The sequence below is a fragment of the Canis lupus genome, chromosome X, assembly GCF_011100685.1.
Source record: "Canis lupus familiaris isolate Mischka breed German Shepherd chromosome X, alternate assembly UU_Cfam_GSD_1.0, whole genome shotgun sequence".
Taxonomy (NCBI): domain Eukaryota; kingdom Metazoa; phylum Chordata; class Mammalia; order Carnivora; family Canidae; genus Canis; species Canis lupus.
In genome coordinates, this window is record NC_049260.1 from 5,535,670 (window position 1) to 5,563,123 (window position 27,454).

Sequence of the window (27,454 nt, forward strand, 5' to 3'; positions counted from 1 at the left end):
CATATATCTAAGGTTGAGAGCTATGGGGATTCATAGTAACACCATTCCATGATTGTGTGATTTTCTTTAAAAAAAAAAAAATTATTTGAGAGAGAGAGAGAGAAAGAGAGAGAGCACACATTAGCAGGAAGAGGGGCAGAGGAACAAGCAGACTCCCTACCAAACACAGAGCCTGAGGCAGAGCCTTATCCCAGGACAACCCAGGGATCATGACCTGAGCCAAAGTCAGATGTCCAACTGACTGAGCCACCCAGGTGCCCCAGATTGTACGACTTTCTCTAGCACTACCCACCACTGAAATGACACATCCAAGTAGGCAGCCTTAGGGATTGATGGATTCAGAGTTAGAAATTTATAGCCAGAGAATCCCAAAGAGATAATAAATAAATAAATAAATAAATAAATAAATAAATAAATAAATAAAGCCACTAACAAAAACAAAAATTCTTACAAAGATGCATCATGGATTCTAGATAAGACTTCACAGGAAATTAAAAGAGGACTAGCCAGTGTAACAGTGCTTCCAAACCTGATGGTTCAAAGAATCACCTGGGGAATCAGTTAGACAATGAGGTTCTCTGCAGGAAGGACTCAGTAGATCTAGATCTGACCCTGGAATCTCTAGACACAGATGCCCCCAAATGTTTCTTATAATGTAACACATGTGGTAAACACCAGGACAACAGAGTGCCTGAACTTTGAGAGATTACGGAATGAAAGTCTAGTGATGAAAGATACACAGCAGTTGTAGAACAGAACAGTTGTAGAAAGCAAATAAAAGCATGAAAATGCTAAGTGTTTATGGTCAGAGTGGGAAAATAAAGTTTAAAATATGTAAAGGAGAAGAGTTCGGGTGGATGATACATCCCTGGTGTGCCAATAGCTGGGACTGTTTCGACCCCAAAGGGAGAATCTTGTTACACAAAAGAGAAATTGTCTGTAGCGAATCCTGTCAGGCACTACCCAGGTATCTCCACGCGCCCATGGCTAAAATGCACTTTCCTACTGAGAGTGTTGAGTGCTGACAGTTCATAGGTAAACTCTGCCTCTCCCCACCTGGAAACTGTACCTGGTTGAAGAGAGGCTACCAACCTACACCACACTCCAGGGAGAAGCCCATATCGAGTAACCAGTCAGTGCTGTGGTACAAAGGCCCAACCTCCTCGTCCCTGTCAGAACAACCTCCAAGGCATCCCCCGCTCCAGATCACACTGTGGTAGCCACTTGGGGCTGTGGCTGCAAATGCATGACAGCCCAACTCCTGCCCCATGCTAGTCCTTTAGGGGCTGATCCGGGAACATCACCCAATCAAGCCTGAGCTCAGATCTCAGAAGCTTAGAATATGCTCCACGAATAACACAATGTGTGAAAACTAATCACCTTCCCATATATGTCCATCAGGAAAGAAAGGGTTTTCTCTAATTAAGAGGCTTTTGGAAGAAGCCAAGTTACAATAAAGCCAAGTAGATATGAAGCATATTACTTGAAAAAGGTGAGGGTGTTGAAGAAATGAACCATGCGGTGGCAGGGCAGAAGCACTGCACAGAAGTGAGCCCTTCCAGTGGAGAAGATGAAGGTGGAACAGGAAACAGCAGGTGAGCTACTGAACATTCTTGCCCAAAAACAGATCTCATTAAGTCCCCACAAATTCTTCCTCAGTGGGCCAAGCTAGCTTAGGATGTGTGACAACTTCATTTCAGGTCGATACACTTTTCCCTAAACTAAGAGAATTGTATTCTCTTGAAAGTATTCACCAAAGAAAACCATAGCGTTGTTTCAATATGTTTTAACTTGTTATTGGCGGCTATTTTTCATTTGTGCATTTAAAAGCAACTCTGTTGTGAGGCTGTGAACCAAACAATTGAAAGAAACCACAGAAATCCTTTTAGTAAAAAAACATGTCAGCACCATTCCAAAATTCCTGTGAATAAGAATTAAAATCATTATCAAAGCAGGAAAAAATGCAAGAGCAATGTGGAAAAGCAATTTAAACACATAATTTTATACAATTCTTAATTACATCCTTTGCTACAGTACTCTGGAAAGACAATGATGGGACGCAAATTTACAATGCGCTCAAGTGTACTTGAACCTTTAGTGACCAGCAATGTTTAGGAGGCCTCTGGTCTTTTCTTTCCTTGATTGTTGCTGCTGCTGCTGCTGTGTTTTTATTGTAGGATGCTTTAAACATGAACAAAGTGGAAAGTTCATCAAGGGAAATTCTAGCAAAATTCAAAGCCACATAAGCTCTCTGAATTACATCAGGCTTCAACGCTGTCCTACCTGGTAGCGTGCATATGCTGCCCTTACTCATAGCAACTGAAAACTCATTATTACATCAGATGTTTTGAGGGAGAACTCTGACTTCTCCACAGGTAAACGGCTGAACCATGTAGAAGGATTCCAGGCCTCTCTGAGACCTTCTACATTATGACTAATGGTCACCTCTACGCCAAGCATTTGCATCGGTGGGCACAGCTGTCAATTCCTCTCTGTCAAAGTAGAAGATCAATCCAAACATGGCCACGCCTGTTCTCTAAACACAACCAGGACAAGAAAAGGGACTCCAAATGTGTTTCTAAATACCCACTCAAAATGTTTGTAAACTGTATACCATGTAATTACAAATCAGACGATACCATATAATTACAAATCACTGACGATCTTTGAGGGTCATTTAATCCATCTTCTTGCTGAAAAAAAAGACAAATCTAACTCGTTAATGACATGTAATTGTCTTATAATACAAGGAACTTTCCAAGGGAAAGAGTTTCAGCATCTCGGTGACATGTTACACTGTTCTGAGTTTTCCATCCTTGAACCCCTACTAAAACCTCTCAAATGCATGAAGAGTAAAGGAGTGAGGAGTTTAAAGTTCAGACTTTCTGCTTGCTAATACCCTATTCTCTAATTAACAAAATCCTCTCATCTCTCTCTCCAAAACATTTATAATACCTAAAAAAAAAAAAAAAAAAGTCAAAACTGGATGGGGCAACACAGGATCCACCTCGTGTGAGTATGAAGAAGGAAGACCACATAGACATTATCAAGTTCCATAATACTCAGAGTGGTAGGACCAAGATGATGATGTAAACAACCCACATCTTGGAAGTGAATGTGATATGGGGAATTTTTCTGAAAAATGCTCACCAATGTATGAGGAGAAAGAAAGTACAGAATGGGTTGGGAAAGAGGATCTAAGCATCCAATGATAGCACTAAACCCCAAAACTACCCCACCCAGGACTCTCTGGACACACAGGGCCATTCATCATCGTAGATTTGAATGGTATGTGAAAGCCATCAGCAACATTGGTAACACAAGATTCTGAGGAACATTTTAGGTCATTGTGAGAATTTTAGGAGTTAACAGAGACCAACGTTCTCCCTGTGTAGATCAAACCCAGGAAGGCTAAAAATGTGCAACACTTTGCTGATTCAAACAAATAAGAATATTCTAACAGAAAGCATGCCTAATGTGGAGTCACAAGAACCTATTTCACATTCCAGGTCACATCATAAATAGCAAGCTTTCAAAAAAATCAATTTCTTCTTTTCTAAAGTGATGAGTGTTTTTGTAGATGGTCACGGAGATGTTTATGAAGACCATTTGTGATCATCTGAAGTCAAAGTGGTAGTCTAGCTGGCAAGATGCAAAGTCCATCAAAATGAACGATTTACACAAAAGTGGGGACTGTTAATAATTTAGAAGGTCTCGGGGAGGTCTAGAGTCCTGGGTGGCTCATGTAAGTAACTATGGAGAAGTCAGAATTCTAAGAACCCTCAAGTTTTGATATAATAAGAAAGAAAATGGTTTTCTCAATTGCTTATGAGGAAGATCAATCTTATGAATTTCTACATTATTTCGTTGTTTCAGGTCTTTCCAAAGACACAATATCCTCATAAATTATAAAATCAGTACAGGTCTTCAATGCAGTGCTGCACTAAATTAAACTCATTACCCATCACCCCCCTTTTGGGGAACATGAAAATCCAGTAACACTGAATACTATTTCTTTTGAGTTCCTGCCCCAATGCCAGTGTGGGATGGAGTGTGGGTTTCCCCCACACACCACTGAGTTCTCAGACACCAGCTGGGTGTTGGAGAATTAAATCAATTCTGACACTGTCCACTCAGAGCTAGCATCAGATTCCACAGGTAAAGGGCTCAGTCCTCCAAGTCCAGATTATTACCTGTGCTTCTGACCATCATGCTAAAGACTAAGTTTCCAAAAACCCCTTCCTTGGGTTTGATTAGTTTTCTAGAGCAGCTCACAGAACTCAGAGAAACATTTTACCAGATGACTGTCTTTTAATAAAAGGTTGTAATTCAGGAACAACCAGATAGAAGACATACTTAGGGCAAGGTATGGGGAAAGGAGATGGATCTTTCATGTCCTCTCCAGGCTCTTCACCTCCATGTGTTCACAAACTCAGAAGCTCTCTAAACTCTCCTCTTTGGGGTTTTTCCGGAGGCTTCATTACATAGGTATGATTGATTAAACCATTGGCCACTGGTGACTGATTCAATCTTCAGCACCTCTCCCCTTCCTGGATGTAGGGGGAGGGTTGAAAGTTCCAACTCTCTATTCACAGGATGGTGCCACTAGCAACTGGCCCCCATCCTTACTTTACTTAAGGGCTTTCCAACAGTCACTTCATTAACAAAACAGAAAATACCTCTATCACTCCTGTCACAGGAAATTTCAAGGGTTTGGAGCCAGGAACCAGTGGATGAAGACCAAACAGATGAGAAATATATTTTGGTCACCTGAACTACCAAATATACATAAATAAATAAATCACAATGCCACACTATTCTTAATATTATTTAAAATTCAAAATGAAATATAGTGACTATAAGTTTCCTAGGGCTGCTACGACAAAGTACCACAAACTAGGTGGTTTAGACAACAGAAATTGACTGTCATAATTCTAGAGTCTAGAGATCTTTAATCAAGATGTCGATATGGCCATGTTCTCGTTGAGGGCTCGGTGGAGGGGGAGGGATCCATTCCATGCCTTTCTTAACTTCCCACATTTCCTTGGCTTATGGGAGCCAGTCTAATCTTCATGGGTCTCTACTCATGGCCTCACATCTATGCACGTCTGTGTCCAAGTTTCCCCTTTTTATAAGGACCCAGTCACATTGCATTGAGGGCTCACCCTGCTCAGATATGACCTCATCTTGACTGATTCTATCTGCAGCAATTCTTTTTACTAATAAGGTCATTTTCTGAGGTACTGAAGATTAGATCATCAACTTACGGATTTGGGAAGTAAGAGGACACAATTCAAACCATACCAGTGACAAAAATAAATTAAAGCCATGGGGCAAATGCTATGTTGTTTGAACCACACCCCAACCTGCACCTCAGTTGAGAATCCCTGACTTAGTATTTTCATGCACATTTCCCACGGGCTTCAAAAATTACTATCAGTGTTTACTCTTTAACTTTGGACTCCCTGCCACAGGCATATGTCAGAGCACAGTGTCTCACTCTGATCCATCTGTCTCTCCATCTTGCTGACAACAACTTGTCCCTTGTCTGTCTTTACATAAAGTACTTAATTCTTAGAGCATATGTTTGCATCATAAGGTAGCATTTGTTGGGGATCCCTGGGTGGCTCAGCGGTTTGGTGCCTGCCTTCGGCCCAGGGCATGATCCCAGGGCGTGATCCTGGAGACCCGGGATCGGGTCCCGAGTCAGGCTTCCTGCATGGAGCCTGCTTCTGCCTCTCTCTCTCTCTCTCTCTCTCTCTCTGTCTGTATGTGTCTCTCATGAATAAATAGATTAAAAATCTTTAAAAAAAAAAAAAAAGGTAGCATTTGTTAAGCATAATGCAGACTGTTTTGGATCAAACAGTCCAGGTCCACTTAAGTAAGTGTGGAACAAGCACACATTCACAATGAGATGGTTCTCGCCCAAGGTAATAAGCCTATTCTTAACCATGTTTTTTCTACTGTCCATACCCTCAACTTTATGTCCTTTACTTCCTTTCAAAATTGGACCCTGACTACTTACCAACTATCCTCTTTAAGTCTCCCCTTAAGGATTCTTCATCCTAGACCTGCATCCCTGAACACATATGGTCAGAGGAGGCATTAATGGCCTCCTTCCCCCATCAACAAATTAGAACCATAACCTAGGTTTCAAAAGAGAAAGCAGCCAACAGCTATTCCAACCCTCTCCCTTATATAGTAAAACTGAGTGTGTCCTCAATAACATTTCTACCAAGGGAGCCACCTCTGACTCTTCATAGGATCATAAGCTAGACCTTAATAAAGTCAATATAACCTTGGATGAAGGAAGGCAGATGAGAAGAATGAAGGGGCCAAGAGTCCAAGAATGGAAGGGCTGAATGTGAGAACCTGGCACATCTTATTGAGCAGAGAGAGCCACTAGAGAGAAACCTAGTGCATGGAGAAGTCTATAGCCATGGTTCTCAAAGTGAGGACACTGGCTGGAAGCTTGTCCGACATGCAAATTCTACGGTCTCACTCCAAACCTGCAGAATCAGAAATTCTGGAGGCAGGTACAGTAAGCTGTGTGCTGAAAGCTCTGCCGGGTGATTGTGACCTTCACTAAAGCTGCAGAACCTCAATGGGAAGGGAAAATAATTCATCTTAGTTTGCTACCCATGATTCCAAGAAATATCACTCCAAATGCTTCTTTCTTTTTCTCCCCAAGTTTGCTAAGTAAATGGAGTACTTCATCCAGCTTTTAGGTGTCTCACAGCTTTCCAGTTACTGAAAAAGACAACATTCTGCATCCTACAACAAACTGACATTTGGATATGTGTGTACACAGACACGTGTACAATTTTAAATCAGGTCAAGTCTGTGTCTGCACAGATTGCTCAAGGTGATGACATCCAACACAGATGTGGCCAGTTGGCCTCCAGTCCTGTTTGGCCTCACCTCCATCTATGGGCATCTTCATAGGAAGCAACTCTAGGAAGAAGTTATTTATTGCTCAGGAGAATAGGACAAAAAGAAAGAGGAGTTTAAAGGTACTCTCAAGTCTCCCTACTATTTTTCAAAATAGATGCTTGACAGCTGTGAAGCTTGACAGGTGTGATCTGTTGTTCTTAATAAGCAGTTCCCACAAGGAACATTACTGCCTGGTTTCTGGCATGTTGACCAGGAGAGGATTAATTTTAAGTTATCAAGCTAATTACTCACAAGTATTAACAGCAGCCAGAGAGAAGATGTTTCCAGATAGCAGGAGTTGCATTCTATTGCTATTACAACTAGAACCATTTGAAAATTTCTACTTGCACAAACATACAACGCCTCATAAAAGAGAATGATTTTTTTTCCATTTGCATTCCTACAGAAGAGTTTATTGACATGTTTTAGAATACATTAAGTCCCAGAAGTACTTACTCTAATACTAAAGCAAAATCTACCACCTTGATATACACTTATAGGCCGGAAGATTCAGGATTTAGTTTAGTCAACTTTAATTTGTAGTGGGGAAAATCTAAGCAGAGAGAAAAAAATACTAGAACTACATGTTTTTCCCATTCTAATTGACTTTAAGTCAGATTTTTGTCACATTGTTTACTTGTGATATATGCTTTTTCATTGTGCTAACTTATGTGTTATTCATTAGAGAGTGCAGAATAATTAATCAAACTAAAATAAAGCACCTTGTAGTCAATTATATTCTGACTTATATGATATTCTAAGCCATTCATCATGATTCTGGGTTATTTTAATATGAACTTCAAAAGATAGCATGCTTTAATGAGAGACCACTTGAGAAAACATGATGAATTAAATGTGATACAAGAGGAAGAGCAATAACCCCAAGAAAACGCTGCATTTTGCAAAAAAAAAAAAAAAAAAAAAATCAATTCCAAGAAAAATGTGTTATCTGCAGAATTTTAAGCACCCAGCATCTGGGAAGTCAGGTATGTTTTCATATTAGAATAGATGACCTAGAATTCAATGCTCTTTTCTCCTAACACAATACTTATCCAGGATTTCAAATTTCAATTAAAAATTCTACTGAATCTATTCTTATGGATCATAAGGGAATAGGAAATCTGTAACCAATGAACGCATATAAGACATCTGAATTTCATTCTTTATCCACAGAAGTAAGCACTCTTAAACAAATTTCAAAGGGTAAGCTTTTGCAATTAAAAAATTAAATTTAAAAATTTTAAATTTTTAATTTAAAAATTTAAAAATAAATCTTAATTTTTTAGAGCAGTTTTAGGTTCATACTAAAATTACAAGAAAGGTGCAGAGATTTCCCATACATCCTCTGCCCCCTGCACAGCCTCCCTCATTATTAATAACACCCCCACCAGAGGATCCACCATTACAATATCATGTAAGTGCTTTCACTGCCCTAAATCCTCTGTGCTCACCCAATTCCTTCTTCTTACCCCAACCTGACAAACACTTATCTGTTCATTGTCTCCTGAATTTTGCTTTTTCAAGAATGTCACATAGTTGGAATCATTGTGTATTAAGTCTTTTCAGATTGGCTTGTCACTTAATAATAGGCATTTAAGTTTCCTCCATGTCTTTTTGTGGCTTAGTAGCTCATTACTTTTTTAGTGATGAATCATATTCCATTGTCTGGATGGTCCACAGTTTATTTCTCCATTTACCTACTGAAGGCATTCTGTTTGCTTCCAAATTTTGGTAATTATGAATAAAGGTGTATAAACATCCATGCACAAGTTTTTATAAATAGAAATCTTCAATTCATTTGGGTAAATACCTAGGAGCTCAATTGCTGGATCAAATGAGTGTGTTTAGTGTTGTGCTAAAAAATTAAATTTGACAAAGTAAATGTAAAGATCTAATTGGCTTTATTAAGCAATTCATGAACCTAAGCAGCATCCCACCTGGTAAGAGAGATGCTCTGAGGTATCACACAAAATGGAAGGTTTTCATAGGAAAAGGGTAGAGCAGGAAGTTATTATGGAAGGAGAAGAAAGGATAATTACATCCTCCTTTTGTGGGGAAGGGAATAGGAGAGTTTTTATCATGTAGATTACCTCACTAGAGCTGATGAGGAAATTTCAGGTCCTCTATTAAAAGCTCACAGTCCTGGGATACATTGAAATTGTAATTAAGTCTTGGTTTGCTGTCCTGGAAGGCAAATGATTCCCTTTTTGGGCTTGCTGTTTCTTATGTTTTTGTTTTTGTTTGTTGTTGTTGTTTTTTTAACATAAATGGCCAAGCTGTCCTCCAAAGTGGCTGCACCATTTTGCATTCCTTCCAGCAGCAAATGAGAATTTCTGTTGCTCCACATCCTCACCAGTGTTTGCTGCTGTCCAAATTCCAGATCTGGGTCATTCTGACAGGCGTGGAGTGGTATCTCATCCTGGTTTTAATGTGTGTTTTCCCAATGACATATGACACGGGGCTTCTTTTCACATGCTTGTTTGCTACCTGTATACTTTCCTCTGGTGAAGTGTCTGTTGAGGTCTTCAGCCTCAGGTTGTTAAAATTACTTCCTTTTTTATTTTTTTTGCTCACAGACCAGACTATGAGGTGTCAAGGATCGAGGGTACACATGTTCATTTTTGAGGCCCCAAATTTTCAGCACCAGGCACTCTCATTCGGTGCCTAACTCATCTAAACCACAATAGCCAAGACTTCTGGGGAGCTACCTCATGAGAAGTTCTGCTCTGGTTCAACTCCATCGTAGTGTAGCGTGGTGAATCAGTTCTACCCATTCACTGCCACCATGTTCTAAGTGAGGAAATTTGAGCAAATAGCAGGGAAATGGTCTGAAAGAAAGTTCAGAGACAGAACCTCTTAAAAAAAAAAAAAAAAAAAAGGCCGTTTACTTGTGAAGAAGTTCCAAGAAAGTCAGACTTTAGGACAAGCTCACAAAATTAAAAAATTTTTAATTAGCGGGTATTTGAAGGAAAAGATGCAACATGACCAACTTCAGTCTGCTCATGACTGGAAAATAAGCCCCACGTTTTCTTAAAGGATCACATCCACAAATGCTAGGTTATATTCTCAGAATCGGGTTTTTTTTTTTTTTTTTTAATCGTAAGTAGTTAACATACAGTGCAATATTGGTTTCTGGAGTGAAATTCAGTGTAGAATCAGCGTTATTAAAGATGCAACTGTTACTTTTCAAAAGAATGTCTGCCATTGAATGGAAGCAAAGCATTTTTTTTCTAATTGCATTTCATAAAAACAAGTGTCTTTTCTAAATTCTCAAATGGAGACATCAATGAACACCTTTCCAACTCCCAAATTATAAGGGAAACAGAACATGGTTAATGCAATCAAATTGTTAGTTTCTGCATTAGAGTTTAATCCTTCAAACAGGGCACATGAATGTGTGATAAAAGATTCATGTATACATACATGTATGTGTGTGTTTAGGTATAGATACCCATATTTAGCTACAGATACTGAACTAGAGACACACAAATTAAGAGAAATGTAAAGCAGAAAGAGTTAAAATTACACCAGTGACTTTCAACAGGAGTGATTTTTGCCCTGTGGCATGTATTGATTCCAGTGTTTGGAGATATACCTATATAGATTTTTTTTTCATGACTCAGGTGGGAGGGATATTACTGGCCCCCGGTGGGTAAACACAAGAAAGGGTATGTACTAAACTTCTAAAATGCACAAAACAGCCCCACAACAAAGAATGATTCTCCCCAAAATATCAATAGCGTCAGGATTGAGAAACCTTAAACTAGGCACATATGGAAATACACATACAGACACATGTATGCAAATAAAAACTTTTTAAAAAGATTTTTAAGTAATCTCTACACCCAACGCGAAGCTAAAATTTACAACCCTAAGATCAAGAGTCACGCATGTTCTACCAACTGAGCCAGCCAGGCACCCCTAAAATAATATTTTAGCCCTAATTTCATATAACTGTTCAAAACAGGAGTCTCCTGTTTTGTTTTGTTTTTATGAAATTGTGGAGTAAATAATGGGACTAGGCTATACAAATCTTGCCCTACTAAAAATGTGTTAAAGGATATTATACAAGTCCACGGCTCCTGAATAACAGAAGGATCAAAATACAAATGGAAGTCTGTTGTAAAATAGTCTCACCTCTAAATATGTTATCCTACGATCAGAGTGATATTTAACAAGTGAATACATTCTGTCCAGAATTTTTTTAATTTCTCTGCAGCTGTGAGGACATGATCTCATAATCCCGGATACAAAAATGTGGACACAACAACAACACAGGAAAGATGTTCCCTACTTTCTTTCAGATTCTGGCCCAATGGGAAAATAACTTCCCAGATGTAGGCCATTTCTGGAATGATGAGCAAATGAGTTTGGCTGTACTGCTTTCAAAATGGTACAGCCAAGTGTCAAAATAAAAAGAGGGGAGGGAAACAGAAAGAGAGATTGCATTTCTATTCAAAGAAGTGCTGGAGGGAGATCCACCAAATCTCTGCTGAGGGCCCACTCTGGCCCAGGAAAGAAGAAAGGAACTGTAGGGTACATAAGTTAGACTATAAGGGCAATGTTCTTGGTTCCAATGAGCTGCAAGAGCCCAAAACATGGAAGAGAAAATAGGAAACAAAATGCCCACTTTCAAACAATGACTGCTTTCAACCTACCTCCAAGTTTTTCTCCTTCTTTCAGAAAGTAATGAGGAGCATCTAGGTAGCACAGTTGGTTAGGTATCCGACTTGGTTTCAGCTGGGATAGTGGGATTGAGCCCTGCATCAGGATCCAGGCCAGGTGCAGAGTCTGCTTGAGATTCTCTCTCTCTGCCTCTACCCTGCCCCCACCACAAATGCTTGGTTGGTGTCTCAAATAAATAAATAATTCTGTTTTAAAAAAAGGAATCAGTAACTTCTGTGTAAACTTGGCATTCTTATCATTAACAGACTTCAACTCTAGAAAGCAAGCCCCAAGTTTGTGCTATGATGCAATCTCTAATTTTCCCTTTTCTTGAGTCACCTATATAGCAGGCCTGTCAGGCAAGACTGGTTTTCAACCCAGGGGCCTGGCCACCACCGGATCTCCACACGGCTGGGGTGGTCTTCTTCATAAGAGGTTGTTCCTCTATCGTGTGTAAGACACTGCCCACTGGGGGAAACGGCCATCAAGCAAGGGATGCCAACTAAAAATAAGCAGCTTTGCTGTGAAGAATAGGTGGAGGGAATCTGAGTTAACTCAAAAAGAAACTGTGTGGAGGTTTGTCGGAAAACATTTCCACATCTCTAAATGTGGGGCATATTATTATTATTTTTAAAGATTTTATTTATTTATTCATAAGAGACACAGAGAGAGAGGCAGGCAGAGACAGAGGCAGAGGGAGAGGCAGGTTCCATGCAGGGAGCCCGATGTGGGACTCGATCTTGGGACCGTGGAATCATGCCCTTAGCCGAAGGCAGATGCTCAACCGCTGAGCCACCCAGGCGTCCCGTTATTATTATTATTATTCCCTCATGATTGTAGAGGGTCTTGGTATTTGCATCCTGCAAGGATCTGCTCCTGCTGGAAAGCAAGCTAATGGCCCTGAAATGCCAAGTTCCTTGGCATTTTTGGTTTCTTAGAACAGCACTTGGGAAACTGGCCCTGGGCACAGGACAACATATTAATATAAGGTGCGTACCCTCTTTTAAATCTCTCCTGGCAGTTTACATTTGCATGTCCCTTTGTCAATCTTTGCCGTCCACAAAGTGTAACAGTATACATTTCGAAGGAGTGCCATTACTTCCAGTTGTGTAGGCATTTAAACACGGGAGCACAGACATTTATTTAAGTCTAAAAAGGGCTGTCTCTCTCAATTATGTGTTACCAGAAAATTAAACAAGAGTCGATTCACTTACATTGCATGAACCACTTACACTAACCCAACAGGAACACAGTGAATAGGTAAAATCACCTTTAACCTCAAAGCGTTATTTTTGTTTGCATTTAGACTTTCTTAACTGTTTCAGCCTTTCTTTTAGAGGAGCTGTCAGTAAGTAACCTCCCAACTAAGAATGTAACCCATCTGGTTTGTTTTTAGATAAGCACGTCACTTGCATTAGAGGGAGTGAGGAACACCAAAAATAATTTCATGTGTTTCAAACATATGAATTATTAATGCATTATAATATTATAGTGGTTTGAAAAAAGGTGTAAAAATAAGGAAAAAGACATCTCTGAAGTTCATAAGTAAATGATGTCCCAACATTTCTCTGGTCCCACGCGCTGGTGTGATTAATGACATTTTTGGAAAGTGACGAATTACTTTGCAAAATTAATGTTTCTTGTTTCATTAAAGGGACTCTTTTATATTTTATTTTTAGACTCATACTATGATCACTTCTTTGGACATAACAGACATTAAGTATGAAAATTTTAAAACCATCAGTGATGATTAGATAGTAAATTAAGGGAAACATGCATTTTGATTTAATTTTTTTTTAATTTTTATTTATTTATGATAGTCACAGAGAGAGAGAGAGAGGCAGAGACATAGGCAGAGGGAGAAGCAGGCTCCATGCACCGGGAGCCCGATGTGGGATTCGATCCCGGGTCTCCAGGATCGCGCCCTGGGCCAAAGGCAGGCGCCAAACCGCTGCGCCACCCAGGGATCCCGGGAAACATGCATTTTGAGATCCTGTGCATACCAAGTAGGAAAATGCACTTCCCAAAGATAAAGATTTGGATCACCATACATTATACGATTTAAGTGCTAACAACTTATTCACCTTACCTTTCAAAGAAAGAAGGCAATATGAAAAACAAAATTATCTATTTCTGAGGTCACAGTAACATAATATTTTCTCCAGTTGACAGGATATTAATAACTTGGACAGTAAAAAACTTATTAAGTGATAAATGTTATAATTTAAAACAAAAATGTAAATACAATGTGATTTTAAAGGTTTTTGTTTTTGTTTTTGTTTTTTTTAGTTCTTTTTTTAGTTTTCTTCCTTCCCTCTTGATAGGCTATTCTCAGATTACCCTCAGGATAGATTTGAGCACTTGGTGTATGAAAGAACCCCAATTTGTCACCATGTTCTTTTCATGTGCAGCCCTCCTCACTGTCCAATTTTTATATCTTACACAGATGCTGGAAAGGATCATAAAGTATAAACATACTCCCAGAACCAAAACAAATGGAAAGAGAGCAAGCACAGAAGGCACACTGAGTTCTTGAGAGTAGCTGTCACATACATATGAGCTACAATTACCACTTGCGAATACTCCAAATGTACCCCACCACCATACAGAAGTGCAATGGCAGCCAAGAAGCAAGAGCAAGGCTGAAGTCCCAAGACTTCTGTTACTCTCAGAGAGCAAACCAGCCTCCACCACATTAAGGAGCCTGGCCGTTCCCAAAACATTTCTGCAAGGATCACAGTAACACTCTGCTGTTTGCTAGACAAGTGAAAGTGGTGGTGGACAGAAACAAAATCCATTTCTAGAAGAAAAACAACTCTTCATCTAAGAAACTATGATTGTGCATTAAACCATCATGTATGAAGATTTTAAGATTTTTTTTTACATTTTTAAAAATTTAAATTCAATTTGCCAGCATATAGTATAACAGCCAGTGTTCATCCCATCAAGTGCCCTCCTCAGTGTTCCTCACCCAGTGACCCCATCCCCCAACCCACCTCCCCTTCCACAACCCTTTGTTCATTTCCCAGAGTTAGGAGTCTCTCATGGTTTGTCTCCCTCTCTAATTTTTTCCCACTCAGGTCTCCTCCTTTCCCTTATAATCCCTTTTACTGTTTCTTCTATTCCCCATTTGAGTGAAACCATATGATGATTGTCCTCCTCCGATGGACTTACTTGACTCAGCATAATACCCTCCAGTTCCATCCACTGTTTCCATTTGTCAAAACAAATGGTGAGTATTCGTCTCTTCTGATGGCTGAGTCATATTCCATTGTGTATATAGACCACATCTTCTTTATCCATTCATCTGTCAAAGGACATTGTGGCTCCTTCCAGTTTGGCTATTGAGGACATTGATGCTATGAACATTGGGGTGCACGTGTCCTGGCGTTTCACTACATCAGTACCTTTGGGGTAAATACCCAGTAGTGCAATTGCTGGGTCGTAAAGATTTTCTTTATTTATTCATGAGAGACACAGAGAGAGAAGCAGAGACATACGCAGAGAGAGAAGCAGGCTCCCCACAGGGAGCCCAATGCGGGACTCAATCCCAGAACCCCAGAATCACGCCCTGAGCCCAAGGGAGATGCTCAACCGCTGAGCCACCCAGGTGTCCCATCATAAAGGAAGATTTTAAATAATGTGCGATTATAATAGTTTCTTTCTTCACTTGAAAATTCTTTACAACTGTTTGCTTCAACATTTCTCTCTCTCTCTAGCAGACAATAAAGTTTATGAGGGTAGGAAGTACATCTCACTTATGCTAGGTCCCCTAGAACCTAAGATATTTGAAAGATGACTATGTTTGACAGATTTTTATTGGTTGGAAGAAATATTTGGATGGTTAAATGGACAAGAGATGGGTGTAGATGGGCTGGTATTTTTTAAGGCTTTTTCTATCATTCCATTAATCTTCCAATTATCCACAACTGTTCCACTCTGTGATGCAGCGGTACCTCCAGAGCCAATGAGAAATGTAGCAATATTTCCCCTAAATACTCCATGATTCTCAATTACATTACAGTTGATATTTCCACTCTGTCTTCTCTCACTGTTAACATCCTGAGAAGCAGGGTCATTTAGTATAAATATTTGGGAATATGACAATTAGTGCTTGAGGTTCTGCTATAAAGCCTTGGTTACCTCACTTCCAGACCTTCAATTTCCTTATCTGTAAAAGAAAAATAACACTCCTGACCTCACAGAGTTGCTGTGGAGGTCAAACAGATATTTTATGTGAAACTACTTTGTCAACACCAAGACACTATAAAATGCAATGCTAAATACATTTTAACCTGTGGCTCAGTAGTTCAGGAGAGTTTCTTACTTTGGGTCCACCCCAAGTTCAGACCAGGGTCCTGTTATAAGCATGATGGCAAGGAGATGGAATGGGCAGCCTCCTTCCACCTTCTTATGCTCATCTGGGGGGCTCTTTCTTAGGGGTGCTGGCAAGATCTCCATAAAGATCAAATGAAGAGCAGCAGAGCTGCCAGTAGTGTAGCCTATGGCTCAACCAGAGCAGCAAGAACCAGCAAGAAGAGCTGTACACACACCTCTAAGTGTAATGGCCTGCGCATGTTTTTAACCTGATCTGTAGAACAAAGGACGTGAGCTTTGTTACAGCTCCCAGGGACAAGTTCTAAACCCTGGCTGCTAGCTGAGGGCCTGTCACCCTATCAGGTCCATTACGGACACTTAGAGTCCCCAACAGACAGACCAAAGTCCACATTTACTCATGTTGGTTGCTCTGGATTAGAATAACCCAATATCTGAGGTTCAGCTCAACTGTCACCTGGACACTCTCCTCAATAGGGATAAGCTCCTTCCTCAGAGATCTTACACCAATAACTATCCTTGCAGTCATGTGTGGACCAAAGCTGTCTGTTTACAAGTCTTAGCCCCTACTAGACAGTAAGATCCTCATGAGCAGGGATCTTACAATCTCATCTTTGAAACTACTGCAACCCATCCTGTTCAATATTAGCTGAAATAAATGGAACTTTTTTTTTTAAGGGAGAAACAAAATGAGCATCTACATAGTCTGTTATTTACATTAAAATGAGCCACAACACTGTTCCCATATTCCTTTCTTTACTTAATTACTATCAAGGAATTACTACTTTTTAAAAAGATTTTATTAATTTATCTAACAGAAAGACATAGCAAGAGAGAGAGCATGAGCAGGGAGAGAGAGAAGCAGACTCCTGGCCAAGCAGGGAGCCCTACATGGGGCTCAATCCCAGGACCAGGGATCATGACCCGAGCCAAAGGCAGATGCTTAACCGACTAAGCCACCCAGGCACCCGAAGGATTACTACTTTCATCCAACCTTCTCCACCACCAGGAAAAATGCCTCCACTCACCGTGTGGAACCAATGCTTCCACTCACCATATGAAATCTAAGGATATAGAGCCTATTCTGGGTCCTAGGGGGATGTGGTTCCCTGGTTGCTCACTGAGTAAATCCAAAGTTGGTAAATAGCTGCACTAATTGGTCCTGCTTTTCATCTTCCTAGACCTGCAGGGGGTACTGTGGTTAACAATGTTCCCTTACCCCACTGATCGTCCAACAGCCACGTAACTATTTCAAGCTTGCTTAAACAGTGCGTACACTTCACATGGCCAATGAGGGAGCATGATGCGCTTACCTATCAGGCTCAAGATTTGAAATCTTTGTACCGAAATCATCAGGAGACATAAACTAAATGCAAATAACAAAATGTTCCGACTCTAAGTGCTTCTTCATTTAGAAGGTTTTTTTTTTTACCTTGTGTAAAATCTCAAGATTGTTTTTTTAAAGGGGTAGTGGGAAAAAGTCTGAGCTGAGAGTTGTGAAAGCTGGTTCTCTTTCCCTGCTTCTATCTACCATCTGTATGTGCTTGAATGAGTCATTTCTAAAAGCACCAAGTTGTGCAATCTTAAAAACAATTGTATAGAGTTCGATCAGGTATCTCTGAAGGTAGGTGTCTGAGATCGGGTGCCCTCAAAGCAGAGGCTGCAAAGGGGCTTCCTGCATATGTGATAAATTGGGGGAAGCCAAGAGAGAGAAGGAAGCAGGAGAACGAGCGAGGCAGGGAAGGGATCTCAGCTGGAGGCCCGCGGAAGCCTGCTCCCAGGCAATGCTCTGGAGCACAAACTGCACCCAAGAGTTATTCCAGCAGGGAGCTAGCCTCCCATAGCTGCCAGCACAGAGACCATGGCAAGATTCGCCCCCAAGGAGGGAGGAGGGTTGTTGCCTTGCTGGCAAGATGATGCCCATGGGCAGAAGGCTGTGCTCTAAGCGAGGAGCAGCTGGAAGCCATTAGCAGCTGAGACAGGAGCTGGGGGTTAGGGAGGTGAGGGACAGAAGGTCACCAAAAGCATCTACTGAGAAGGAATAGGTGTCTATGACCCAGTTCCAATATTTCAGAGAATCCAGAAGAAGTTACACATTCTCCTAAGATGATGGTACACGGTTAACTAAGAGGTCAGGAAGCGGCTTTATCAGTCTGCTCCGTAATGCGGGCGACCTCCTGCTGATCTGAAGCTTGAAAGAGTTAGGGGTATCTTTGATTAATGTAAAGAGGAAAAACTAGGTCATACTTAATAAATGCCATATGCTGATTGACTACACACTTCCACAACACGGAGTCCAGAATAAGTGAAACAGAAATGTGCGAGGCAGCCAGCGCTGGAACGTGAAAGGTCTGGAGCTCAACAGGTCTTCCAAAGTAAGTCCTGCAGTGCTCCGCACCAGGGCATGGCGATGGGGCACTGGCCATCTTCCGGCTCCCGTTTTTCATATGTAAAATGTATTTTGATAATATCAATATATTGCACTGATTGTTGTCCCAAGCCCCCACCTTCAAAATTGTGTGAGAGAATTCTATAAAGCATTGCCAAGTGATGCAAAAGAACCTCTCCATGTCTGAACTAATACAAGCTGAGCCCACTAACCCTTTCATAAGTTTCTCTAACCCTACAGTTGCTTTAAAGGTTTTTTTATTTTTCATTTTTAATTGATCTCTACACCCATCGTGGGGCTCAAACTCACAACCCTGAGATCAAGAGTCACAGGCTCTACCCACTGCGCCAGCTAGGTGCCCCCTAACCCTACTTTTATACCCAGTCACAGAAACATACAAGGACAGGTTATACAATGCAATCTGGTGAACCCATTTCAAAGAAAAAATAACCTCCTAATTTGTGATTCAGTTTTTTATGTGGAAACACACCAACATTAACTTTTAAGTCTAAGTTAGGCCCTCAACCACATTCACGCATATAGGATATTGTATGAAATACGCACAAACATATATAAATATATACAATATAAACATATATAAAAGCATATATATGCGTCTTTAATGACATAGTACACAAAGGAATGAACAAGTTAATAAGTGTTTTTTAATGTGTTTCTAAAATGTTCTACAATACAAGAAGATCGACTTTTACATCACATTCAAGAGAAACACTACATTAAAAAAACACAAAACCTGGGCCATCTGAGTGGCTCAGTGGTTGAGCGTCTGCCTTCGCCTCAGGTCACAATCCCCAGGGCCCTGGGATCTAGGCCTGCATTAGGCTCCCCTCAGAGAGCCTGCTTCTCCCTCTGCCTCTCTGTGTCTCTCATGAATAAATAAATAAAATATTTTTTAAAAAAATTAAAAAACACAAAAATTTGCCATGAATAGCTTCCTGTTTAGTTTTGGTTAAGTTCAGAAATTCTTAGAAACACAGCCAGAGACCCAGGGACTCAGACCAGGAAATAGAAGGGCCAAAGCTGAGAATGGCTTTCCTTCTGGAGACTCTCTAAATGCCTGGCCATTCTGGCGTGTAACTTCAACTCACTGCAGGGCAAAGTGACACACCAGGGCTGGGTATATTCACCACAAAAGTGCTCCTCCAAATGTTAGTGAGCCTAGGGCTGATTCGTGGCAGCTAAGGGTTTTTGATGCCCTAATTGTTTATTTACTTTTTCTTGGAGGAGAAGCTGGTCCTCTAAGTAGAATGAGCTAATCACCAGCTTAGTTCTCCCTTCTGCCAAAACAAACAGCTTCCAATTACTGCTAGGAAAAGCTTCTGATCTCTCTAATCAGCTACCTAAGCGAGCCTATCAGTGGTACTTTATAGGGTGAATAATGTCCCATTAAACAAGAATCTCTTACCACTAATAAAATTCTAGACCCATGGGGCCAAGGCTGCCAGCAACCTGCTACTTATCTTCCAACACGAAGGTCCACTGTTTCCCCAAGCAGGGCCGAGTTCTGGCAAAGAAACAGACACACTCCCCCCTCCTCTGCTGCACATGGGCTACTATTTGTTCCCAAGTCCTATTCTCTAGAGCACGGAAAGCGCAGGTTCTAAGTCTTCTAATACTTAGTGAAATGACTCTATCGTTAAGGCTCTGAGACTGAGCTCCATGCTTGCCATAATGCACAGGACCAAGGGAGACAACAGTGGGCTCCTCTAGGAATATCCCAACTAGCATAAGAGAGGGAGTCACTCTTAAGTTAAATGAGATTCGCTGAAGAGGAATTTATTTCAGACACAGTCTTCCCTCCTTTCCTTCTTCTTTAATATCCTAAGGAAGTTGAAAAAACAAGTGTAGAGTTTCTTTCCAAGTGAACGCTGGTCAACATCATAAGCTCTGATGCTGTGGAAAACTCTAGGAAGAACCTCCATGGCAAGTGGGCTTAAGCCTTCCCAAGTGTTCTGCACCTTTGAAATACAAAAACCCACACCAGGGCCGCTTCCTGGACATATGATCAATGCATGTGGTCCATGCTCAAAGGGACAGTACCTGGGGCTTAATGCTCTGGGGTCACCATATTGAAATCTCAGTGTTTTTATCCTGAGTTCATGTTTCATATGAGAAGTCTGATGGAATACTGGAGCTTGTTCTGGAGGTTTGGAGCCTCAGATCACACATGATCCTGCCTCCCACTGTTCCTTCACTTCCTCAGGAAAAGTTCTCAACTACCCACTCCTTTGCCCCTGGCACCCCAGTCTTCACCCAGCTTCTCCCTTCCTACTTCTTGCCCCAAAATGACTGTCACACTCTGGACCCTGCAGGGACATGGACAAAGGTCCAAGGAGGGTTGATGCATGCAAGAGCCACAGCATCCCAGAATACAGTGGTGGCTGCCCTCAACTCATGCCGGAAGCAACACCATGTGTTTGGTGGGTGGGCAGCCAGAGTCCAAGACTTTCAGGGAGCAAGCCCATCCCTGGTACAGGTATGTACTTGCATCCAGTAAGGAGGCTGCAGTAGACTTGGCAGTTGCCACTGGCTGTCATTTGAACAGTAGGGGAGAGAGAGAGAGACCCCTGGCTCAACTTTCTGAGGACAACATCTAAAACAAAGTACAATGCAATGGTCTAGAAGCTTGCAGAAGAGAGTACCAAGCAAGTGTTATGGCTGAGCAAGCATGTATGCATCTGGCACTCTCCAGGCATGAGCCAGGAAATACAAAGTGTGAAATGCTGGTGATTCTGCATACAAGTGAAATGCTCTGAGGTTTGCACGTAAAACCGGCACTGAATAATATAAAGATGAAGTGCAAAATCCATACCAAAAACTTAATTTTTAAATTTTCCTTTACTGAGAACAGCACGGAATAGCAAATCTGAAGCACCATGACAAATGGAAAGAGCCACAGAAGAAGGAAAAGCACCTTTAACTCTTTTTTTTCTTGCTATTTGAAAGAATGGACTATACATTTTCATTTTGCACTGAGTCCCAAGAATTATTAGGTAGTTAGTCTTGAAGTAAATAAACCAATTAACCAATAAAACTCAAAAATAAGAACAAAACCAAAAACCGGTAGCCACTGTCATTCGGGACCCAACTCCACTGTCTATTAGTTGTGTGAGTAACCTATGTTCTCAGCATCTCTGTTTGCTTATCAATTAGGAAACAAATAGTACCTTCCTTATATGGCTGCTGTGGGGTTCAATGAAACAGGACTTGTAGGACACCTAGTACAGAGGCTGTACTTACTAATCTTCCAATCAGTGTTTGCTCCGTTGCTACCATCACTTTCATTATCCCCAACATGGTCTATGATCTCCACCTTGCCAGGTAGGTACCTCTGTCCCATGGGAGGCTGGAAGTTCAAGAAGGTGGTCTGCCCCAGCTACCCATCTACAAAGTGGCAAAGCTGATGCAGAGCACACCTGCCTGGCTGCAAAGCCCACATCCCTGCTCCATACCCCACAGCCCAGATCTCATCTTTGTTCCACAGACAGAAGATGTCCTTCCCTACTGTCTCTGTTCGTGGGATTTTAACAACATTGTGTATATGATATGGGCAAACTTGAAATGGCAATGTGCCAAATGCCCTGCACGCAGAGCCAGGAATGGATATCCTGTGAGGTGCTAACTTGTACTGTTTCTTTTCATGAATGAGGCCAGCATTTAGTAGCAACCTGATGCAGTTCACCCACCTATCTCCCTTTAGTATGAAATTCTGAAGTTTTCCATGTCAGGGGCTGTGCCAAATATTTCAGGAATTCCCCCATCACCACTGCCATCCCCATGCATTAGTATTGAGTCCCTTGGGACCCAGTTGATGGCTGCACAGTGGACAGGTGAAGCCTGCCCAGCACTGCAGAAGCAAAGGCACCAGGTGGGCACCATCTATCTACCTGTATCCCTACAGCCTCATCACTGCAGGGCTGGGAGGCTAGAGAGCATGTGGAATTGGGACAGAGACAATTAGGTTCCACCTGCCTCTGCAGACCTGCTACTCTAGGGCACTGCCCCTAGCGGCTTCAAGTCTCCATCTACACCACGAGCGCGTAGGTTGGGGTCTCCATAGCTGAGCCCTGGCCGCTGTCACACCTAAGAATCTGCACACTTCGCTAGCCTCAAGGATGGAGATAAGCCTTCTTCCATCCTTAAAAAGATGCCTAAAACTGTGTAAAAGAAGTTGAAAATGGCCACCTGCTCCAGAAACAGCCTTCTGCTTGGGCTCATTTGCACCAGGGGGTGGGGTGACCCTGATAGAAGGGGCTCTTCCACAGGCTTCCTCCAGCCTTGGCCTTTGCTGTTAATAGATACCACGTGCCCAGCAAGGAGCTGGCAGCAGCCTGACTCCTCCATCATCTCCCAATTATTTAACAAGGGGGAGGGACAGGGAGGCTGGAGGATTTAGAAGGAGAGTGTGTTGCTGCCTTTTCAAATCTTAAGAAAGCATAATCCCTGCAATTTAGGTAAATCAGATAGGCATTACCAGGTTAGGGTTAAACCTCCACAAATGGCTGGGCCATTGATGGCAAAAACAGCAGTTATTAAGTCCTAACAGTAATTTGCAGCGTATCCCACCCCAGCTAATTAAAATGTAATCAGGGTTGTCTGGCAATGTGTACTCTGTCAGCAGTTTTTCTTCCGAAGAGAAATCATGCCAGGAGACCACAAGAAAAGCCTTTCATGGGAATTGGCTTGATCTAAACTGCTTCTTTAGCCGCTTAAACTGTAAAACAAATAAATTACAGCAACTGACAATTCAATTAGAAAGAAAAAGAAGAGAGAGAAAGAAGAGAAGAAAGGAAGAAGAGATACTCTTTCTCTCCAGCAATGGGTTGCTCTGTTGGGTTTTGTCGTGGATTCAACAATAGTGTAGCATCTTCTCAGGAGAGTGACTTGCAGGGCAGGGCAGGGCAGGGCAGGGCAGGGCAGGGGCGGCGGTTTTGAAACCTGGTGGCTGGGGAGGAGCCCTCTCCAGGATGTCCGCGTAATTTCAGTTCAGGACGGCAGCACTCGCTTTCCCCCTTCCCGGAGGAATCCGGAGGACCGCAGAGGGTGCCCGTTTCTCCGAAGCCCACTAACGTGTTGCTTCCTTGAGAACGCGCGCTCAGGCACACGCAAACTCGGCGGGCTGGGGCAGTTTCTGAAGACCCCGACTTTGAGTCCTGGTGCCCCTGGGCGCCAGGTTTCATTAGCTCTAAGGCCAGGATGAACACCCCGAAGGCTACAGGGAGGGTCTGTCGCTACAGTCGCCTCCTCTCACAGCTCAGTTCCCAGGGCCCCTGGGAAAGCCCCTTTAACCTGCCCAGGCTGGAGGGGCGTCCAGTTTAGTTCTAAGGTCAAAGGGCTTATCTTAAGAACCTGCCAAAGAGTCCTGGGTCCCCATCTAGCCTCCGCAGTTTTCCCTGCGGCCAGAAGTGAGTTAGCGTCTTGGAACAGGTGAGCCGCTAAGCATAGAGGCGAGAGGGCCAGGTAGAGAACGATGGCACTCGAGAGAAATAAGGCGTCTGCGTGGACGATTTCAGAGACCCGCTGGGAAAGGCAACCGGCCGCGCCTCCGCAGAATCCGCAAGCCGCGTGAATGCGTCCCCGGCATCGCGGGTTCCCACGCCAGACCCGCGGGGAGCCTGGCCGCTGAGCTCCCCTCAACCGGGCCGGTAATCCACAGGCTCCGCGTGTGCGTCCCCCTAAACCTCCTCGGTTCACACACACGCTCTCCCACCTGCAAGCTGCAAGGACCAACTCGGGCTGGGGCGGGGGGGGGGGGGGTCACTGACCCCAGGGCGCTTGTCGGAGCATCCATCCACACACGGCCCTGTAAGCCCCGATCCCTGCATCCGTTCCCTGACTGTCCACACCATCCACTGAGTAGACCTACAGGCTCCGGGGCTCCGAGCTGGGGCGCGCACAGCTACCAGCAGCCCCCTCCCCAACGCACACGTTCTGGAAGACACCACTTGGCCCCAGGACCCGCCTGGGGCTCCGAGGGTGCGCCGCTTGCTCCGGGCCCGCCGAACGCGAAAGCGCCGCTCAGCAGAGACAAAGGTGTCGGCCGCGGGCACCTGCGGGGCTGGGCGGGTGGCGCGGGTCCCGGGGCGCAGCTGGGCGCGCCTCGCCGGCCTCGCTCTCCGTGCTGGCGGCACCCGGGACCTTGCGGGGCGTCCCGCGCGCGGAAGTCCGGGGAAAGTAAGACGCGCACAGCCGCGCGCCGGCACCCGCAGAGCCGGCCCGCCTCGGCCCGGAGGGCGAGCGCCCCGCGTTCCCGCTGCGGGGGGCAGTTACGGAAAGATGCTGCGGGTTTCCTTTTCCTCCCGGGAGCAAGGGGGCGGCCGGAACGGAGGGGTTCGAGCGCCCCGGCTGCAAAACGCACGCGGCAGGAAAGCGGGACCCGCCGGCCAAGCCGGGCGAGAAGTTTGGGCGCGCGGCCCCGCGGCCCCGGGGGCGGCGGTTCCCGTACCTGGAAGTGCTGGAAGAAGGCGGAGATGCGCGTGATCTGCAAGCTCAGGCACCTGGAGGCGCAGCGGGCGCGCTGGACGCTCCCGGCCGACAGGGACTCGTCCAGCCGCCGAGCGGCCGCCGCGCCGGGGCCGGCAGCCAGGCAGCCCCCGGAGGCCGCCAGCCAGAGGCAGAGGCTCAGGGCCGCGCCGGGCGCCCCGGGCACCATGGCTGCGGGTCGGGGGCGCGGCGCCGGGCGCTGGCCGAGGCTCCCAGCTCCGCGCCGGGGCCGCACTGCCGGGAACCTCGCGGCCGCCGCAACTCCGCTGGAAAGTTCAATCATTCAACTCCAGCCCCGCGCCCGCCGCGCCAACCTCCTCCCCGCCGGCCTCGGGGGCGGGGTGAGGGTGACAGGCGGCCGCGCCATTGGCTGCAAGGAAAGTGAGTGACAGGGGGGCCGGCCGAGGGCCGTGGGCAGGTCCGAGGGGCCGCGAGCCCCCGCGCTGCAAGGCAGGGCGGCGCCCGCCGGTCCCCTCGGGGCGCCCCACTCTGGGTGGCCGGTCTCCCACGCTGGCGCCCCCACAGTCCGCATCCGCCCCCCGCCCCGCCATCCAGGTAAAGCTCAGGTGTGAGCGAGCCCGGGCCTGGCATGTAGGTGCCCTCTTGGAAAGGAGGGCCTCGGGGCCCCCAAGGGCGTCCCACCTGCCCACCCACGGAAGGCCGCAGCGCCTGCACGTCGTAGGCTTCCTCCCCGGGTGCAAGCTTCGCTCGTACTTTCGCATATTTTAATTGCCTTTTTTCCCAAGTAGTGGAAGGAGCTAAGGAACAACTGAAACGGTTATAAGACGAGTCAGAAGCCAGGCAAGCACATTTGACTGACATCTTCCTCCCTCCCTCCCGCCTTCCTTCCTTCCTCCTTCCGCCCTTCATTCCCTAATACTACCTGGAAACCGATCTGAGTACATGGCAGGTGACATTTCTTAGGTAGACACCCCTGGTTTCCCTGGGTGTCGGTTCTTCTGGTAAACATTAGTCTCCCAGGGTGAGTTACTCAAAACAGAAATCTTCCTCCAACTTTTCCCCTTGTATCTGCCCCAGGCCTCAAGATTCAGCCCCACCATCTCTTCCAATCTTATCCCATGCTCTCTGCCACCTATGTTCCCCGTCCCTAGAGGGGGCTGTGCCACGAAGGAGCTGTGGCAGCACCTGCAATACACCGCCCATAACAAAGGTGATGCTTCCCGGAGCTCCACTGGGAAGTGACAGCAAGGAGCTAGGAGGCCCGAGACAGAGCTGTGATCCTGAAGGCCGTGCCTGACGCAAGGGGTTATTTCTTTACCACAAAGACCCACGCACACTCATATTCGGGTGCTGACCACCTGATACTCCTGTGTCCTGACCTCTCCACATTCTCATACCCAATGGCACTTATGTGTTCCAAAACCTAGTAGCTCCACAAGCACACAGCCAAGCACAGCTAATGTCTAGATGCAATCAACCTGCCCGGAGATACATCACAAAGTGGGATTCTTCTTCACATAGAACTTAGGCTCCTTCCAATTTCCAACCCCTCCCACATCCCCATTCTTCCACACATTTTCCACTCTGTGGTTTTAAGGTCTTCCTGTTAAATTATAATGACAACAACCATCTACAGTTATCCTATTACACCTATGGTTCTTTTTCAATACATATCATCTTCTATGTATATTTCCTCACATAATTAAGTCAGCAAGGCCAAACAGAATTCTTTGCTTAGTGTGTTTCTCAATGAATTTTTAAAAATCAGAGTGGGCTCATTCAAACGGTTCTGTAGGAAGAACTGGCTTCAGGAGTGTGCAACCCGTACCACCATACGGAGGCCATCTAGAAGGACCCACATTTGATTTTATGTTCTGTCACCATCTTGATTTTTAATTTTGAACAAGGGTTGAGTTAATGCAGCCAGCTCTATGTGTCACAATACTGCACTTGAGCAAAAGACATAAAAAAAATTTAGGCATGAGCTCAATAGTTTAAAAGATGCTCAGAATTGTGAACGGAAATCTTTTTAAAGTATGTTAAACAGGTAATACTGAGTTGAGCAAAGAAGCTAACCATGGTGACCCCAAGCTGGAAGGTGATATGGCCTCATAGCAGTGAATGGAGGAGTGATGTCTGAATACAGAAATTGTCTTTTAAATCTTATCACTTTCACTGGAAATGACTAAAAACATTTCCAAAAGCTGTATCAGAGCTTTCCATTGCATTTAAGTTTTAAAGTTAAGCAAATACCTAGTGTTGGTGAAGGTAAGGATATAACGCATGCCTACATTTTCTTATGGTATCTTTGATTTATAACTTTGCATGTCGTATCATGAAACTTATACTCTAGAAAGTGAAATCGTAAGAACAAGCATGCTGAGCTTTTAAAAACAGCCTTTAAATGTTCAAAGCGATCACTGTATTTTTTTAAAGCAGTGTGTGTGCTACTTATATGGGTTCCACAGCATATTCATTTCCATGAATAAATGCATTTTCTAATAAACCACAAAAGAGAACATCTAGTCGGTTGAACAGAAAGCTTGAGATTTAAACATATAGGGCCACCTTATGCATATGTTAAAATCATACTTGCGGTCATATTGCTTTCCTGTTTTAGCAATTGCTGGCCTTTTTTATGTTATTTATGTTAATTTTGGTTTAAAG

The 27,454-nt window shown here is 43.8% G+C and overlaps 1 protein-coding gene across 1 annotated transcript in view; it reads right to left on the bottom strand.

The window, feature by feature from the left end:
* Window positions 1–24,995, bottom strand: part of ANOS1 (anosmin 1) — a 186,685-nt gene extending 161,690 nt beyond the window's left edge. Inside the window, exon 1 of the mRNA XM_038586781.1 lies at window positions 24,789–24,995. Coding sequence (XP_038442709.1) covers window positions 24,789–24,995 — 207 coding nt within the window. The remainder of the gene's footprint in view (window positions 1–24,788) is intronic.
* Between the last annotated feature and the right edge of the window lie 2,459 nt (window positions 24,996–27,454).